The sequence below is a fragment of the Carassius auratus genome, unplaced genomic scaffold (genome assembly GCF_003368295.1).
Source record: "Carassius auratus strain Wakin unplaced genomic scaffold, ASM336829v1 scaf_tig00216160, whole genome shotgun sequence".
Lineage (NCBI taxonomy): Eukaryota > Metazoa > Chordata > Actinopteri > Cypriniformes > Cyprinidae > Carassius > Carassius auratus.
The window spans coordinates 154,985-175,290 of record NW_020528434.1 but is presented as its reverse complement, the minus strand read 5'-3'; the positions used below and the strand labels follow the sequence as shown (position 1 = coordinate 175,290).

The 20,306-nt window shown below is 37.3% G+C and overlaps 1 protein-coding gene across 2 annotated transcripts in view; it reads left to right on the top strand.

Moving 5' to 3' along the window:
- The first annotated feature begins 8,197 nt into the window (after positions 1 to 8,197).
- Positions 8,198 to 20,306, top strand: part of mtor (mechanistic target of rapamycin kinase) — a 154,974-nt gene continuing 142,865 nt past the window's right edge. Inside the window, exons 1-12 of one of the 2 annotated variants that reach the window (XM_026262449.1) lie at positions 8,198 to 8,282; positions 8,843 to 9,017; positions 10,020 to 10,128; positions 10,320 to 10,552; positions 11,275 to 11,475; positions 11,569 to 11,703; positions 15,221 to 15,496; positions 16,230 to 16,338; positions 16,570 to 16,753; positions 17,145 to 17,273; positions 17,623 to 17,867; positions 19,253 to 19,468. In XM_026262449.1, the coding sequence (XP_026118234.1) occupies positions 8,898 to 9,017; positions 10,020 to 10,128; positions 10,320 to 10,552; positions 11,275 to 11,475; positions 11,569 to 11,703; positions 15,221 to 15,496; positions 16,230 to 16,338; positions 16,570 to 16,753; positions 17,145 to 17,273; positions 17,623 to 17,867; positions 19,253 to 19,468 (1,957 nt within the window). In that variant the 5' untranslated portion in view covers positions 8,198 to 8,282; positions 8,843 to 8,897. Of the gene's footprint in view, positions 8,283 to 8,824; positions 9,018 to 10,019; positions 10,129 to 10,319; positions 10,553 to 11,274; positions 11,476 to 11,568; positions 11,704 to 15,220; positions 15,497 to 16,229; positions 16,339 to 16,569; positions 16,754 to 17,144; positions 17,274 to 17,622; positions 17,868 to 19,252; positions 19,469 to 20,306 lie in introns of both variants that reach the window. The other variant, XM_026262450.1, reaches the window with a different exon arrangement.

Sequence of the window (20,306 nt, the reverse complement as noted above, 5' to 3'; positions counted from 1 at the left end):
ATCTTGAATCTCCCTTTTCTGTCCAAGATACTAGAAATGGTAGTATCCTCACAATTGTATTCCTTCTTAGAGAAAAATGGTATCTGTGAGGATTTCCAGTCAGGATTTAGACCGTATCTGTCACACTGTCTGGTCTCTGTTTCCCTGGGTGTTCACTAGTGGTCTCACTTCCTCATAGGCACCTCACCGTAGGCATTACAATTCCCACTAAGCCTTGTCCCTTCATTACAGTAATTGCACTCCTGTTAATTGAACTCAGGTGTCTTCACTTGTTAGTCATTATCCTCCCTATATTAACCAGTCCTTTTCTGTTTGTCTGCATGGAGTCCTTACTTTCCGTCACCTGGTTTCCTCGCGGTCCTAGTTTCGAGTTCCTGTTTGTTTGTTTGTTTGTTTCTGTTTTGGACTGATGTTTGGTTACGACCCTGGCTTGTTTTGACTCTGATTTTGGATTGCCCAATAAATTGCCCCCGTTGACCCTCCAGTGTCGGGCCAGGTCACCGTTGACCCTCCAGAGTCGGGCCAGGTCACCGTTGACCCTCCAGAGTCGGGCCGGGTCACCGTTGACCCTCCAGAGTCGGGTCTGGTCAAGTTACCGTTGACACTCTCTAGAGTTGAGTCTGGTCAAGTTACCGTTGACCTCAGTTAGACCTCAGGAGTCAAGTCACTGGTGATCTTTAAGGACAGAGTCAAGTCACCGGTGTTCTTCATGGGCAAATTCAAGTCACCATTGATCTTCATGGGCACAGGCAAGTCACCAATGCTCTTCATGAGCAGAGTCAGGTCACCAATGCTCTTCATGAGCAGAGTCAGGTCACCAATGATCTTCATGAGCAGAGTCAGGTCACCAATGATCTTCATGAGCAGAGTCAGGTCACCAATGATCTTCATGAGCAGAGTCAGGTCACCAATGATCTTCATGAGCAGAGTCAGGTCACCGATGATCTTCATGAGCAGAGTCAAGTCACCATTGATCTTCCTGAATCCAGTCTAAACTCTGCGGAACTACCAGAGCCTCTCCACGTCTCTGCTGAACTACCGGAGCCTCTCCACGTCTCAGCCGAACTCTCTGAGCGCTCGACTGATCCTGTCGTGGCCACGGAGGCCACCCTTAACTTGTTCATGTTCTCTGTTTCAGACTTACCTATCCAGACTTGCTCTCATGTATCATCGATCCCACTGTGGTGGTCTTTTGCGCCGCCCTGGTGGGCTTCTGTCTCGACCGCACGGATGTGGTGGTCCTCTGCACCGCCCTGGTGGGTTTCTGTCTGGACCGCATGGATGTGGTGGTCCTCTGCACCGCCCTGGTGGGCTTCTGTCTTGACCGCATGGATGTGGTGGGCTTCTGTCTCGACCGCACGGTGGTGGTGGTCTTCTGCGCCGCCCTGGTGGGTTTCAGACTCAACCACATGGCTTCAATTCCACCTTGCTCCACCATGGAATCCTGCCCAGTCAATTCGGCCCTGGGCCACTGAACTTTCTGTTCTCCCCAGGACTTGTTTTGTTGTTGGTTTGGTTTTTTTTGGCATTCCTGTCTCTGTTACCCTCTATTACCTGGCCCTCCGTCCCTCCCCCTGGTCCTCCGCCGGTCCTACTCCCTCCTGTGTTCCTTGTTTTTGTTAATTGCACTTGTCTCTGTTTCCCCAATTTTCCTGGCCCTCTCTCCCTCCCCCTGGTCCTCCACCACTTCACCTCCCTCCTGGTCTCTGTATTCCTTGCTCTCTTCTCGGGTTCGGGTGGAGTATCTGGTAGCTGCTACATGGAGGAGAGGGGGTAATGTCACGCTGTCTGGTCTCTGTTTCCCTGGGTGTTCACTAGTGGTCTCAGTTCCCATAGGCACCTCACCGTAGGCATTACAATTCCCACTAAGTCTTGTCCCTTCATCACAGTAATTGCACTCCTGTTAATTGCACTCAGGTGTCTTCACTTGTTAGTCATTATCCTCCCTATATTAACCAGTCCTTTTCTGTTTGTCTGCATGGAGTCCTTACTTTCCGTTACCTGGTTTCCTCGCATTCCTAGTTTCGAGTTCCTGATCCTGTTTGTTTGTTTGTTTCTGTTTTGGACTGATGTTTGGTTACGACCCCGGCTTGTTTTTGACCCTGATTTTGGATTGCCCAATAAATCTCACACTGCACTTGGATCTCACGTGTCCTGTGTTCACGAACATGACAGTACCATACTACTGAGACTGCTCTCCTTAGAGTTACAAATGACCTGCTTTTATCATCTGATCGTGGTTGTATCTCTCTATTAGTTCTATTGGGTCTGTAACGGATATGCAGTTCATCGATTCATGGGTTCTGAACTAATGAATCATGGTTCGTTGAATCTAAAACAATGCAAACCCAAAGCTTGTAGATTTTGAATTCAGGCATATAAACCCAACTCTCTCCAAACTAAATGCCTGGCCTGGCGCCAGCCTGGCTGGATTTAAATTATTTACGACACTCAGAAATTCCACAATCACGTGAGCAGCCTCAAAGGAGAAAGGAAACGCATTCCACAACACACACACACATACACACACAAACACACACACACACATATTCACACACACACACAAACAAAGTTTTCTTTACGCTCTTTATGTAATTCCTTAATAATGTATTTTGAATACGTTTGTGTTTTGCATAAAATGGTTAATCCTTGTTATGCGAGGATTATAAATTGCTGATTTATAAATTGGAAATGTTTCTCCTAATTTTAATGTTCTCAAATAGAATCATGAGTTGTAACCCTACCCCCTGACCAGGTCGTAAAACTTTATGACCTTACAAACAGGAGAATAAAGCTAACTCTTAGAAAAGAGAATAGTACCCTTTTATTTTCTCAATGTATTCTAAATGTATTGAGTATTGCCTTTTTGTGCAGTAGAATTTTCCCGAGTATCTTCAGTTTTATCATGTGTTAATCAAACTTTAAATGTGTGTAATTCTGCATTTGAATGTAACTTCATGTTTTGATCATTTATATAGGTTATTTTTGGTGTCTGTTTAATCATCATGCTTTGACGGACTCACTTATATAAACGGAATAATGTTTTCATGGCCAGAGAATATTTTTTCCTTGAATTATAAGTGATAACTTTATTGAAAGTTGATAAGTTAATCTTACGGCCGTTTGCTGGACAAACCACTGTTTGATTTGCGGTAATTTACAGTAAGAGATATCACTATAATTGATATGAAGAATGGAATATTGACATATTAATGAGTAAATTTACCTATTTTTCATATTCTTCAATAATATTAATGTAACTGTCATATGAGACATATATATTAATCATATTCCTGATTAATTATTAAAATTCCCTATATATCATTTGAGTTAATTATTATGTACAACCCAGTGTGGCTACAGTCTTAGTGCTGCGTTTGACACTATTGATCACAACATTCTTTTGCATAGACTTGAACACTTTGTTGGCATTAATGGAAGTGCACTAGCATGGTTTAAATTATACTTATATGACCGCCATCAATTCATAGCAGTGAATGAAGAGGTATCATATCGATCACAAGTGCAGTATGGAGAACAGTTGGAGGTTCAGTGCCTTGCTCAAGGGCACCTAAGTCGTGGTATCGCCAGCCTGAGACTCAAAACCCACAACCTTAGGGTTAGGAGTCATACTCTCTAACCACCAGCCCACGACTTCCCCCTCACGTAAGTGACTGATAGTGCCTGAAGAGCACTATCTGTCTTTATTTGAAATAAATGACACAACAGCTCTTATAGGTGGTGTAAAACATGAATACTCATTCAGATCTCACTCAAATCTCCTCAAGCTGCCAATCCAAACACCCAACAACCTCTTTAGCTGCACCTAGACAGATGCTCTGCTTAAGAATGGAATGACTGTTTGTGTGCATACACTGTAACAGCCCATAGACTGTATACTGTATACACACACACACACACACACTCCAGGGCCCGTATTCATAAAGAATCTTAATGCAAAATGTAGCTCCTAGTGTCAAAATTCGAGTTACTTTAGCAGAGGAGAAAATGGCAAAGAGACGAAGAGGCAGAAGAAATGTGTTGCAGACAATGGATGACAGTGAGTTAATAAGACGGTATAGACTATATAATATATATATTTTTTTATTTAATAAATAAATTAAAGTAATCACTACATTACGATATTTGACAACTGGGAAAATGCAACAATGCAATAGTGATGATTTGGGTCTGTCACAACCTTCTGTAAGCCGAGTGATCACACAAACAATTACAGCAATTTCAGAACATCTTATTTTGTCGCAGTTCATTCACTATCCCACCTTGCAGGCACAAAAACTGCATTTATGAATATAGCAGGCTTATAGGTGCGCACAAGCAGGGGGAATGAACCGTTAATAGTTTGTGCTATACGCTCCCATGTCTGCTTCTTGTCCCTTGCTGTGACACCCGGCCCAAATTTTCCTTTGAGAATGGCCTTGTGTTCATCCACTAACTGGGCTAACAGTAAACACTGTTCCTCTGTCCAGTTTGGCTTTCTCGCCCTTCTTGGTTTTGATTCCATGTTTGATTTAAAACCAACATTCAAACCGCCACTTAAATAGGACAGCAATCACTGTAATTAGAAAGAGTGGAACAATTTTTATCATTCTAAGCCAATCAAATACTTTATAGGAAATCACAAGCATGGTAAATAAAAAAAGGATTTATATACACACATATAATGTGTGTGTGTGTGTGTGTGTGAGAGAGAAAACAGTAAAATAGGATAAATTACGCATGTAAATTCAAAGTGAGAATTAGAATAGACCCTATACTTAAAATCACTCTTTTTTTCCTTCTTGGACAACCAACCAATAGCAGTCTTCAAAAGATTGTGTCATACATAGCAACAGGGTCAACCCCGCCTCCTCACTAAGATGAAAGTCTTTTCCTTACTCAGAGTTGCTCTCAGATCAGTCCCGAATCGCTTTTAAGCTAAGACTCCTACATGAAAGTTTTTAAGCTAAATTAAGAGTTTTCTGAGAGGATTCTTAGAATCTTTATGAATACGGGCCCTGGAGTTTAGTGGCGTCTCTAATGCATGCTACTCTCTACCAGATGTCTGTTAGAGATCACTACACTGGAGTAAAGAGCACTATGAACTGTTCTTAACTGTTAAAATGGTTGAAAGAAGAGTCTCAATAAACTATTGCACAGATGTAATACGCAGATAGAATGACTCCATGTTGCTTCAAGCGCATCATTCTGCTCAGAGGATGCATATAAGAGCTTTTGTGCTGCTCTGTGCTGGAGCCTTTCATATAATAATACTTTTGTGCAATGAAAGTTTATTAATAGGCTTTCTTGTTTTTCCTTATCTATCATATATTTCTGGATTTCTGGAAGTCCTCCAACCACTTCTGGACCTCGTCAGCAGTAATGCTGCAGTAGTTACTGTAATGCATAAGACACTTTATTTTTGAAGGTTATGTAATTCTCATTGTTCTCAAGATTATTTGCATTAAATCTACTCTGAGTGAATATATATATATATATATATATATATATATTTGTTGTTGTGGATAGCCTATTGATTTCAGGTATTCAATGTTTTTGAATGTATTCAAAGGTAAGTATTCTAGGTAGAATACTTATTATAGCTTATTTTTTAGACACCTCACCCATTCAACATTCGGACATTTGTAAGCCCCCTTCTTTATATTTGTGACCCTGGATCACAAAACCAATCTTAAGTGCGCATTTTTCGATACATCATCTGAAAGCTGAATAAATAAGCTTTCCATTTTCCGTTTCTTAGGATATGACATTTTGTCTTAATGCAAATTACTAATAAAAATGAAGTTTTCATATATTTACGGTTGTAAATTTACAAAATATCTTCCTGAAACATGATCTTTACTTAACCTATTTGTGCCCTAATTTTTCTGAATGGTTTCATGCATATAGTCATGTTCATATCTTTTTTATCCATATCCATATCATATGTGTCCTATGTGAACATGTTTTGCATTTATTTTTCCCAGGTTTTTTTTATTTTTCTTGAAAATCATATTTGAATGTGCGGCAACGTTGCTGGTGGGCAAATATGTTGTATCCACCCCTTCAGTGTGAAATTTGAATAGGAGGAGAACATTTGGCATCTAACTCAAAATAACTGCTTTCAACAGATCAATCTTTATTCATAAACAAATTTATCATGCATAAAAGTCAAAGAACATTTGATGCAAACCCAGAAAAGTCTGAATCTATCTTATAATCTCTTGAATATGATAACACAACAAATCCATTTGTCTTAAAATGGTGTAACCATTGTGTTGCACAACAATGTGCAGCCATTAAGTTGACCCAACAGGGTATTGTGTATCAATAAAATTAAATGAAAAAAACAAAATTACACATTTAACTGTTTGGTTATCAGCATTCTGCAAAATATCTTCTTTTGTGTTCAACAGAAGAAAGAATCTCATAGGTTTGCAACCTGAAGATGACACAATGATGACACAATTTCTATTTTGGGGTAAAATTTCCCTTATTTAAGCAAGTTTAGAATAAGTAGCCTGCAAGGAGTACTGCAGTGAAGGTACAAGTAAATTTCAGTAAACATATTTGCATACTATACTTTGTGATGTAAATATGTAAAATCTCATATATTTCATGAATAGGCACATATTGATTAGGTCAAATTGATTAACCTACACAGAAGTCCTTGATATTAATGAAATTAATAATTTTATTTTTACAGTATATGATTATTTAAATAAGTATCATTTGTAGGCTACAACCATAATTGTTTATTTGTTTACTTATTATTAAACATGCAGGTACATGTATTTTAATTCTAAGAAGTGTGTTAAATGAAAATAAATAAAATAAACACATAAAAAATAAATTAATTAAATTAAAATAAATAGAATGAAGAAAATATTACATCTATATAATAAAAAAGGTATACCTGAAAGAAAATTACACTTTTTTTTAGGCCCATAGTATTCTATGGCTGACTGTAATAGGTGATTTCATATAATAATGTAAATATAAACTCTTTACTTATTTCTGAATTTCAGCATTATAATGGAATCAAGCTACTAGTCATAAAATGTATTAGGGTCCTTGACCAATTAGAATGAAATGCATCCAGACTGGATAAAGGGGCCTCAATATTTTGCCCCTTACAATACATAATGTCATAAAATGTAGAAAAAGATGGTCTACATTTATTAATCACATGTTAGCTTTTTATCTTTCCTTTCTTCCTTTTGTGTGACTGACTGAAGTTTGTAAACTGCTGCTGTCTCTTGAAAACTCGATATCTCCACCCACAATGGCAAAAGCAGACACAGAAGAGGGGCAGTAGAGCTGTGGAAAGATTGCTCTCTCATCTCCTCCTTTTGACAGATTTATTCCTTATCAAATTAAGTTGTACTGTACAGTAGCGATGTCAGTTAAAGGGTTAAGTTATGTTTTAGGTGGGATATTATGAAAGCAAAAAGCACTAAAACAAGACCAATGACCTTGATTTATTAACCTGTTTACACTGTATACTCCATTTCCCCATGATATGTACTTACAAGTTATTTGTTAGTTGCCCCTTGGACTTTTGACTAAGTATTAAAAAAACTATAGATCTCCTGGAAGATATGTTTTGTTGATTCGATCAACAAATGGATGATTCGACCTTAATGCTTATTAGTAAATTGAAAATTACATTACTTTGGGAGGGTTTTCCTTCTGGTTTTTTTTTTTTTTTTTTTTTTTTTATCCTTTATTTGGTTGTTTGCTTGCATGTCGTTGAAAAAAATAAATAAACATGGATAACATCTAAAAAAATATTTACAAAAGGAAAATGACAATTATAAACTGTGGCAACTAAATGGGTTAATATCATAGACTGTATAATATCCTAATCATTTTTGGCACAAAAGAAAAATCTACAATTTTGACCCATACAATGTATTTTTGGCTATTGCTACAAATATACCTGTGTAAAATAAGACCGTTTTGTAGTCCAGGGTAACATGTTTAATGATTTAAACACTAAACGTACAGGCTTACTATCTTATCGTATCTCTATGGCATTAACAATGTTATACGAATTTTTTAGTACGTAGTTCTTGTACGTGAATTCGATTCACCCTATGTTTCTTTCCTGCTTTAGACGCTTCCGTCTGAGCGAATGATTGGTTAAACTGTACAGTCAAGCGTTTCCAAGTAATTGTCTATTGGCAGACGGGACCGTCACTCAAAGGTTGTGCCCGCCCACTGTTACTGCAGTTTCACGAGTGCATTGTATCCAGTGGTAAATTCTTTAACGTACTCGGGTAAATACAGATTTTCTAAATACTGCATTTCTAAATACATTTAAAGTTAATCCAATAAAAAGTTATGTTTGATATTAAATAAGCAGCTGACAGACACTTGCTAAAATAACCCGACTGACTGTAACGTTAGCTGTAGGTAGCACCTTTGGCTAACTAATCTATCCATCGATTCATCCGCTAAATGTGGCGTTATTGTATTTTTTACATTATTTTCATTAATAACTGTGATCTACATGTCTTTCTCTTACTTTCATCAGTGGTAGGAATTACTGAGCATTCTTTAAAAATGACAAAATCGTCTTTAGATGCTTCTGTATATTCTTAGTATGTAAAGTGACATTTAATAGTAATGCAATACAGAATATTAGAAAACTACAACTTCACGATTTTTATATATTATTATATTTTTATATCATATTTTTTTTCATAAAGGGATACTCAATGTAAAAATGTTTCTTAATTTCAAAAGTAACGTTATAGTAAAAGTGGTTTATTGGCATCTGGAAGTCGAGATAACCATTTAATCTGATCATTTTACCCAGTTGTTTCTCATATGGCAGATTGTTTGAATTGCAAGCAGACCTACACGTAGCTGAATCCCAGCCATCAGCCAGCATGTCTGGCACTGCTACAGTCCTGCAGCAGTTTGTGAGTGGTCTTAAGAGTCGAAATGAAGACACACGTGCCAAAGCTGCCAAAGACCTCCAGCATTATGTCACCACAGAACTAAGAGAGGTAAACTGTACTACCTGTGTCCCTGATCATCCAAATATATACATTGTTAAGCTTCTTCAGAAGAGTCAAAAGCATAGCTTTGACATAGTAATTTCTATATTTTTTGCCTAAATGTAATGTCTTATTACCACACCTGTGACTGGTAATTAACATTTTGTCCTGCAATGTGTTTAAACAAACAAGAAAGGAAGCATGTTTACTATGTAAACAATAGAAAAATGGAAGCATAAAACATGTGCATGACCAAAACACCCAGTTAGACAACAGTGAAATTTCACATTTACAATTTCAGTATCACAGCAAAACATATCAACAGTCTAACCAATATTAGATAAAATATTTTACAAGAAATAGCATAAATAAATAAAATAAGAACAAACAAAGGTACATTACAAATGAAATAAATGGTGCTTTTTAGTTAGGTCCAACAGTAGCATTCAGGAAAGAAATACTATAGAAATTAATAAATAATGCAATTATTATCAAATGTAAAATAAAACAGCATAGTTTTCACTGTATACATTAAATATAGATTAATTGTACTTTAAAGCTACAAAATCTATTCACTCAGCAGTGAGTGATTTTCAGTTTGTTAGTTTGAATATTCATATTAATGACAGATCAGTGGCTTCCTAATGCACAGATCCTGTATTAACACAGATGGTTTCAGTGATCTGATCGCAGAATGTTTTCCACCTGTATTTAGTGCTGACCACTTGTGATTCAATCATCAAAAACTTCTTATTTAAAGGGAGTTGCAAATGATCTATTTGCAAGTCCGTAGTCAGTCCAGCTTTACAGTGCCTGTAGTAGCACCTATGTGGCATCGGACTTTTCCCAGTAAATAATACATAAAATGTGTGGTAATTTGTGATTGATTTAAATGCGCATATCATTTACAGAGTTACATGAAATTGACAGCCTTACATTAAAAGCATACATAAATATAAACTACTGAGAAGGGTCATGTTTATTGAGCAGTGTTTTTGCTTCTGACTTAAGCTGAGCCAAGATGAAGCCACCACTTTCTATGACGAGCTGAACCACCACATATTCGAGTTGGTTTCCAGCTCAGATGTGAATGAGAAAAAAGGTGGTATCCTGGCCATAGGTGAGTATTAACTCAATTACAATTGCTGTCTACTATATATTATTATTTTTAATCAACACGTAAACAAATGTGGCCTTATGTTTCTATTTTGGTTAGTTCTACCTATAATTTTCCATTGAACGTGACTTTTTACCATTGTATTGCTTTGTTTGAAGCATTTTTTAATCATTGTGTAATGGCTGTTTCTCCAGTGAGTTTGATTGGAGTGGAAGGTGGAAATGCCACCCGTATCAGCCGTTTTGCCAACTACCTGCGCAACCTGCTTCCCTCCAGTGACTCAGTGGTCATGGAGATGGCCTCGAAGGCCATGGGTCACCTGTCCATGGCAGGAGACACGTTCACTGCGGAGTATGTGGAGTTTGAGGTGAAGAGAGCTCTAGAATGGCTGGGAGCAGACAGGAATGAGGGCAGACGGCATGCAGCGGTGCGTAGAAACACTCATCTGAATTTTATATTGTCAATATAAATTGGAAGGTAACTGTTTGAAGCCTTTAAGTTAAAGTAGCATTTTTTTTCTTGGTGTATGTTTTCTTCTAAATTATAGCTATAGTTTACCCATAAATGAAACTTTTGTCATCAGTTTCTCACCCTCATGTTGTTCCAAACCTGTATGATTTTCTCTCTACTTTTAAACACAAAATAAGTTATTTTGAAGAATGTTGGTACCCAAACAGTGGCTGGTAGCCATTGAATTCCATAGTGTTTTTTCATCATAGTATTTTGTGAATTAAACTTTATATAAGATTCGGTAACACTTTAGAATAAGGTTCCATTAGTTAATGTTAGTTAATGTATTAATTAACATGAACAAACAATGAATAATACATTTATTACTGTATTTATTCATCTTCGTTAATGTTAGTTAATTAAATTACAGTTATTCATTGTTAGTTCATAGTAATTCACAGTGCATTAACTAATGTTAACAAGCACAACTTTTGATTTAAATAATGCATTAGTAAATGTTGAAATTAACATGAACTAAGACTTATAAATGCTGTAAAAGGATTGTTCTTGCTTGTTGGATTTTAGTTGAATTTTTGGGATGTTGGTGTATCTTAGCTTCCTTAACAGTACTTCATTCTGTCTCTTTGCTCTCTTCTGTCCAATGTGAACTGAATCCACTTGCCGCTGTTTTTGTTTCAGGTGCTGGTTTTGCGAGAGCTTGCTGTCAGCGCACCCACATTCTTCTTCCAGCAGGTGCAGCCGTTCTTTGATAACATTTTCTATGCTGTATGGGACTCCAAACAGGCGATCCGTGAGGGTGCAGTATCTGCACTCAGAGCCTGCCTGATCCTTACCACCCAGAGAGAGACCAAAGAGATGCAGAAGCCACAGTGGTACAAGGTCAGAATTAAAACACCTTTGAATGTCTTTAAATGTGTGTGTGTGTGTGTATTGTATGGCGACATATTCCATATATTTTATCGTCATAAACAGCAAACGTTTGAGGAAGCTGAAAAGGGTTTTGATGAGACTCTGGCTAAAGAGAAAGGCATGAATAAGGATGACCGTGTCCATGGAGCTCTACTGATTCTCAATGAACTGGTGCGAATTAGCAGTATGGAGGGAGAGGTAAGATACCGCTCATGATTCTTGAGTTTTTGCTTGTTCTTTCATTGTTTGGTTCTTTGTTTTTTTGTTGCTTGTTATTTGTGTTATTTATCATTCTATTCTTTATTTCTTAGGCTGTTTATTTTTTTTATTTTTGTCCTTTCAATTGTTTGCATTGTTTACTTTTTATTTAAAGGGGGGGTGAAATGCTGTTTCATGCATACTGAGTTTTTTACACTGTTAAAGAGTTGGATTCCCATGCTAAACATGGGCAAAGTTTCAAAAATTGTTCAAAAGTTGTACGTTTGAAGGAGTATTTCTGTTCCAAAAATACTCCTTCCGGTTTGTCACAAGTTTTTTTCGAGTATGGCTCTGTGTGACGTTAGATGGAGCGGAATTTCCTTATATGGGTCCTAGGGCACTTATGCTGGAAGAGCGCGCGCTCCCGTATAGCAGAGCACTGAGAGCACAGACATTCACTGATCAGAGCGAGAGCGTCGCGAAATGTCACAAAAGAATGGTGTTTTTGGTTGCCAGGGCAAGACAACCCTGCACAGATTACCAAAAGAGAAACAGCTTTAAGGGACCAGTGGATGGAGTTTATTTTTACAGAGCATCAACGGAGTTGTGCAAGTGTTTTTATTTGTTCCCCTGCATTTCGAAGATGCTTGTTTTACAAACAAGGTCCAGTTTGATGCCGGATTTGCGTATCGTTTATTTCTTAAGGATAATGCAGTCCCAACGAAAAAGGGTCACGATCGTGTGTTGGAACCGCATGCGGTGAGTAAAACTGCTTCAAATATCTCTGTGTTATTAACTTAGCTATCGGCGTGTAAGCACATCAAGTAAACAACATGCGATGTTGTCATCAAACTGCACGAGTAAAACTGCTTCAAATATCTCTGTGTTGTTAACTTAGCTATCGGCGCGTAAGCGAATCAAGTAAACAACATGCGATGATGTCATCAAACTGCACTTTCCACATGTACAGCTTAAAAAAAAAAAAAGATGACAAAGTGGAACTTAGTCATTTTCCAAAACCGCTAAGCAAATATATACAGTTTCAGTACGTTACATACCACATAGAGACTGATTGCTGATGCTGCTCTTGTTCAAATTCAGCCTCTGGATCTGATTCTGGATCATTAATATACGCTGAATCTGACTGTTAGCCATGGTTTGTTTTGGTTGGTTTTGTCCTCACAGTGTCACAGCTTCCAGACACGCTCAACACAAAAGCCTACTGGCGCTAGTGATTCTTTAGCTCCGCCCACACGTCACGCCTCCAGCCGCTCGTGTTTTTCCGGGAAAAATCGGTACAGACTATCTTTCTCTTATGAATATAATAAAACTAAAGACTTTTTGGAGTTATGAAGGATGCAGTACTACTCTATAGGTACTCAAGATTAACAGGATATTGAGTGAAAACGAGCATTTCACCCCCCCTTTAAGTTTTTTTAACTTTCAATCAAGTTTGACATCACTCATTGCTTCAATGCTTATATTCATTATAGGGCTGTCGCAAAGAAGAAATTTCTCTTGCAGTAATTTTCAGTGGCTCAATATCGCAATATTGTTTGGTAAACCGAAGGCTTGAATCAAGGGCAATCATCGCAAATGACGCCATTATGTAGAGCGCAAAAGAACCGGTGAACCGTTTTCTTCAACCGGTTTATTGAATCGAACTGTCCGAAAGAACTACTGGTGATCCACTGCTTTGATTTGAACTCTCTCTCACAGCAGACACGGAAGAGAAGACAATGCTGAATAAAGTCGTCGTTTTTGCTATTTTTAGACCAAAATGTATTTTCTGGTTTTAATTACATAATTTTGCTATCTGGGTGAACTAACCCTTTAAGAAGAAGAGGATGACACACGTAGCTTATGCAAAAACATATAAAGTACAGCAGATTGTGAGAGAAAAATAAAGCAAGCACACAAGAGTTTTGTTTGGGAACATTTTATTTCAAATGGTGATAATTTTAATTGCAAACATTGTGACTAGGCATGGGCCGGTATGAGATTTTGATGGTATGGTAACATTAAGCAAAAATATCATGGTTTCACAGTATTGTTGTTAAAAAATATTTTTTCAAGCTGGACACAATATATTTTGTTTTTGAGCAACATACAGAATATTAGAAACAGTAGAATGTTTATTTTTTTCTTTGATTTGTTTCCTAAAAAGAAACAATTAAAGACTGATAGATTTATTTAACATAAATCTGTAATTACAGTTATTTAATTTTAGTTATGATTCATATACATATCATTTATATCATTTCATATTTTAGTTATATTTCATTCATAATTTGATTTAATAATAACCCAATATGAAGCAAAAACTGAATGTTCAGACAAGTTTTGTGAAATTATACCACATAAACTTTTTAGAAGACACTCAGCTCCATTCAAATCAACCAAATCAATATTGAGGATTTTCCTCCAATAGTTCATGCATCATGAACAGTGATCTTCCTGGTACAGTATTTTTCTTTGTGTGTCCATCTTTAGCGTCTCTGGCCTGTGTTAACGGGCATTAACAGACTTCATATTTTCACATAAATTACATTTTGGAAAATGATTGCATTGCAAGGCCAGAACAGAGAGTTGCAATAAGGCAAAAAACAGTCAATTGCCAATTGAGTAAAGCCCAAAATATACTTTGGCTGTCCACACACTGTCCACATTACCTTATTTTCGTCATCAAGACGGCTCGGGCACCCCATGGTACTGCAAGTGTGAGCTCATCCGTCCACGCACATCTGCGGTTGAGTATACTTTTGAAAGCTGTGCAGACGCGGCTGTGCGCGAGACAGAAAGGAACGCTGAATTTAAAGAATACCTGGGCCATAAGTTCGGCCATCCTACACATGTGACTGACCATTTGCTACACTGCACTTAGCCTGAGGGATTCCTACTCCTTCAGTCATTGAGGAGACCTGGAAAACAGACATGCAAAACAACAGGAACGGTATAATGGAAAATATTGTGGTTTTTAAAACCGTGACATTTTCAAATCGCGGTATACCTTAAAGCCGGTTATCAGCCCATCCTTAATTGTGACTGTTTTCAAATATAATACATCAATGAGCACCATGATATATCATTTAAAAAAAGTGCATCCAGCTTTTATATACTGATAGCTAATGGCACACTGATTTTTTCCCACAAATATATGACTTGACCTGAAGAAGGATAGACGCAGGTAATCGTGCATGCTCAGATGATAGAAGTCGTGGCATAATGGTTTGAGAATTTGACTCCTAACCTTAAGGTTATGGGTTCACGTCTCGGGCCAGCAATACCACGACTGAGTGCCCTTGAGCAAGGCACCGAACCCCCAACTGCCCCCCGGGTGCCACAGCATAAATGGCTGCCCACTACTGCTTTGTGTGTGCACTTTGGATGGGTTAAATGCAGAGTACGGATTCTGAGTATGAGTCACCATACTTTGCTGTATTTCATGTCAGTTAAATTATCTCTGTGACAGCCCTAATTCACTATTTGTTTTATTTGTTATTTTTCATTCCTGCAGCGTATGAGAGAGGAAATGGAGGAGATTACACAGCAGCAGATGGTTCATGATAAGTACTGCAAGGAGCTGATGGGTTTTAGCACGAAACCTCGCCACATCACACCCTTCACCAGTTTTCAGTCAGTGCAGCCGCAGCAGTCCAATGCTCTGCTGGGGCTGCTGGGATATAGCACACCACAGGGCTTCCTCAGTTTTGGAGCTGTACCTGTTCCCTCCAAAAGCACACTGGTGGAGAGCCGGTATTGCAGAGAACTGATGGAGGAGCGATTTGACCAGGTAATCAGTTATTGCATTTATTACTGAAGACGAAAGAACTGTCTGCAGCTGGTCTCAAGGGAAGCAGTCCCAGTAGTACAGTTTAGATAGAAATTGTAGGAAGTTTTTTTTTTTTTGTCAATTTCCTATCAATTTAGGGTAATTTCATGTTCATTTACGATTCTTCTTCTCCCTTTCAAACAATCCACTTCAGAAAAATTATATTTTATCCATTAAGAGAAAGTATAATCTGAATTTTTGGTTAAAAAAAATATACACCCATATTTGAGATTAAGCTAAAAAAAATAGTCAATTTGTAGTTTTGCATATCATCTCTTAAAATTACAATGAATTATTAAGGCTTATTCCTGATAAAAAATTATATCTTTAGTGAACATGCTGAGAAGATCACATGGATATCTATGGTCTTTCTGATTGTCTCAAAAATCTACTTTTCCAAACCCTTCTATGCAATACAACCGAATTCTGAGTTAATTGAACAATCATGAATTTGGCATGTATTTAAGATATCTCCTGATAAAAAGGTTTCAACTTTTTTTTTTCTTTCTCAGATTTCAGCCGATGTAATATTCAGGAGTGAACAGTATTGTTTAAATAATGTCTCTGTGGTGTATAAGATTGTAGTCTTAGTTATAACTTTAGACATTTCTTAAAACAGTGCATCTGTGATCAGGGAAGTTGACATTTCCCATGGCATCTAAGGATCTAACGTGTTTTGTTGCTGTTGTATCAGGTGTGTCGGTGGGTGCTGAAATACAGGACCAGTAAGAATCCTCTCATTCAGATGACTATCCTAAACCTACTGCCCCGACTTGCTGCCTTCCAGCCTCACACTTTCACTGGTACACTTACTTGTGATCTTCTCACAGCCTTACTTCCAAAACTGATTTTTGACTATTTCAATAATTATATTGTTTCTAATTCAGTGACATTCAGATATTTTTAATTCTATATCAAAGTTGCCAGATACATTGTGGGCTGACTGTACATATTATGATATATTTTTTTTGTTTGTTTTCACTTTTTGCTATATTTGATTGACTATGTATTAAACATTTTTCTTCTGCCTTCAGATCAGTATTTACAGGACACTATGGGGCACCTGCTGGGCTGCCTGAAGAAAGAAAAGGAGCGGACGGCAGCATTTCAAGCATTGGGGTTGCTGGTGGTTGCTGTGAGGACCGAAATTCAGCCCTACCTCAGCAAGATCCTGGAGATCATCAAAGCTGCACTGCCACCTAAAGACTTTGCTCACAAGTAAGAACCTGAAACCATTAAAATCTAAACTTTTGTTAGCGCACAGCTCTGATACAAACACTGTTGCAAAAATGTAAGCAGTAAACCACTTTTAAAAGTTATATAAAATATCAAGTTATATAAAAGTTTAAAGTTCCTAAAAGATGAGAACTGAACTGAGAAGGATAATAGCATCACTGAATCAACAATGAACTGACTTTAACTGAAAAACTGACTGTTTCCTATTGTCATCTTTTTAGATCTGCTTTACAGCGGAATTTGAATTTTATTTTTGTTATTTAAATTATATTGTTTTCCTGTTTAACACTAAGCTGTTTTGACACAGTCTGTATGTACGTATTTGATTTTCTTCTTCTTTTTGCCCTCTTTCCTGTGTTTTGTAATCGCTTAGGAGGCAGAAGACCATGCAGGTGGATGCTACTGTATTCACTTGTATCAGTATGCTGTCCAGAGCTATGGGGCCTAGCATTCAACAGGATGTCAAAGAACTTCTTGAGCCCATGTTAGCTGTTGGTCTCAGGTACAGTACACGTTTAACCTCTTGGGGCTAGTGCTTTATTCTCAGTTTCTCCTTTACAAGGCAATATTTTTTTTTTTTTTTTTTTTTGGAGATGCAAACTCATAGATATAAACATATTATTTGCTACTGCGGTGTTAGACAATTAATAGAAATGTAGCATAATTAAAAACTGATATATAGGCACAATATATAGTTGTCTTCAAAACTAAATTTAAACATTTAAGCATAAGCCTTTAGAACAACATTTTTTAACATCATGAAAAACTTAAATGCTGTTGATTGTCCACAAAACTTTTACTAGTATTGTGCATCCCAGAAGAGTCTAATTTCCTGCCTCTCTTCTTCCCAGTCCTGCTCTGACTGCAGTGCTGTATGACCTGAGCAGGCAGATCCCACAGCTGAAGAAGGACATTCAGGATGGACTACTAAAAATGCTTTCTCTTGTGCTCATGCACAAGCCTCTGCGTCACCCTGGTATGCCCAAGGGCCTGGCGTACCAGCTGTCATCACCCAGCCTGACCAATATCCCGGAGGCTAGTGATGTAGGCAGCATCACCCTGGCACTGCGTACTCTAGGCAGCTTTGAATTTGAAGGTACAATACACTTTCAATGATGATGGTTGAAATGAAACTTTACTGTTAATTTAATAATTAATTAATTCTACCAGTTTTTAAAAACACATTGAGTCCTTTTTTTTTTGCTTGGCCAATGTTCTGCATAATTTTGTCAAACCTGGTCCTGAACGCACCAGCCTGGAAGTTTCTAGTAATCTTGACTATCACATATAGTATTTATTATTTACGATTTAACAGGTGAAAGTAGATAATTAATAGACCACGTGATAGTCAAGATTCATGGTGACAGTGACTAAAATATACAGTGGTGATGTCCATAGGATCTGCATTGAAATGCTCCACTTGCAGCAGGGAGTGACTCTCGCTTTGTATATGTGAAAGACAGTTGGACAATTGCAGTTCCTTTCATACAGCAGGGGTTTCCTTAACACATTCTGTCACAGTTTCGTAATTGGCTAGTGTGTTATTTGTCTGGGTATGTCAAGGAAGCCCTGTATAATTAATAATTGTTGCGTCCACCAGACACTGATCTAGATTAACCAAATTTTGACAATATTTAATAAATTTCTCAAAGTTTTTGCATTAGCTGTCAAAAAGGTAAAACAGTCATATGAAAAATCTGGATTTTTCAAACAGAAGAACAAACAGTTCAGCGCAAAAATGCTACAAAATATTAATCTAGAAATAGTGACCACTTGCTGCTTTATACTGAATAAAAAAACTAAATGATGGGTACTGTGGGTACCAATTAAAAATGAAAAATAATGAAAAAGCATCAAAATAAAACCTTTATCCAAATTCTGGATAATCCAAATTCCCTTTATAATCACTGAAGCTGCCAATCACTTCAGCACAAGCTCATTGACAAAGCGCTGCATTTTTTCTATCATGTTTACTAGGGCTGACTCGATACCACTTTTTCAGAACAGATCCATTACCAGAAAATCTGAGTATCGGCTGATAACAGCACAGTTTTTTGTTTTTGTTTTAATCAATATAGAATTTCTATAAATCATTGTGTTGACCTGATCATCACTCTGTGTGTAAAACACAATCTACCACATATAGACAACTTCTTTGTAAAGAAAAACAACAAATAAACAAATATAAAATTATAATCTATTACAAAAACACTACTATAAACTAGGTTAGTGGATAATTCACTAGCAAAAGTTACTCTAGAAAACTGTTTTTCCACTAAAACTTTGATGTGCATCGTCAAAGTTTATTACATCAGCACAACCAAAGATGTGATTGCTAAACAATCGGGAAAAAAGGCATTTTGCAATGTGCAGTGTGCACAGATGCACATTTTTTAAACAACATTTAAATTCATATAGATCTCAGCAGAAATATCACTGGAAAAATTAATATATTTTCTTTACTATTTGGTTCATTTTTAGGTCATTCGTTGACTCAGTTTGTGCGCCACTGTGCTGACCACTTCCTGAACAGTGAGCACAAAGAGATCCGCATGGAGGCAGCGCGCACCTGCTCACGTCTGCTCACCCCCTCCATCCACCTGATCAGTGGACACGGACATGTGGTCAGTCAAACCGCTGTGCAGGTGGTGGCTGACGTTCTCAGCAAGTTACTGGTGGTTGGCATCACTGACCCAGGTGAGAGAGACTTCATATTAACTTATAGATTATGTATACAATTCTGTAAGTTTATACTTGTACAATTGGTCCAAAAATGTAATAAGTTAATTAAATGAAGGGTAGCAAATATTTCTATACCCTTGAATAAATTAAACAAACATTGAGAACCGTTTTACATAAATTAGTTGTAGGTCTAATTTAATTAGTTGTACTAGTTTTTACTGCTCTGTAACTTGCAAAATATTCATAAAAACCATAATGAAAAAGAATAGTGATAATATTGTGCATTGTAATTTGATATCACCCACCACTACTTCTTTGTAATGATTGTACAAGTTCATGACAGATTGCCACATCTATATGACCTTGAGTGATGTTTGATGTCTTTTGCCAGCTCTTAGACACTTGCATGGCATTTTTTGCTCCTCTCCAAGAAAACATCACTCTTCTCAAAATGAGGGGGTTGTAGGGCTGGGCGATATGTCAGAAATATCTTAGCGATAATCGCCTTAAAAAATATCTTTGATTTCCGATAATATAGTCTACTTAAGCCCCACCTCCACCAACCCCCCTCACCCTTGCCAACACACACCATAAACACACACCATGTTCAGTTTGGTCTTAATTATTGCCACAAAGATTGGTTTGACTTTTCTTAGTTTGTGCTTAAACTAACAGAAAACATTAGCTTTGCTGTTAAATTTATGTTTGAAATGAAAATCGTTTTGTAAGGAGAACCAATTTTAAGTTCATCATGGTGAAGTTGGACACTCTGGCAGCAATTGTAAGAACGATATATACATGTTGATGTCATATAGTAATTTCCATGTCTATCCACATCTTTCATGTGGCTAAA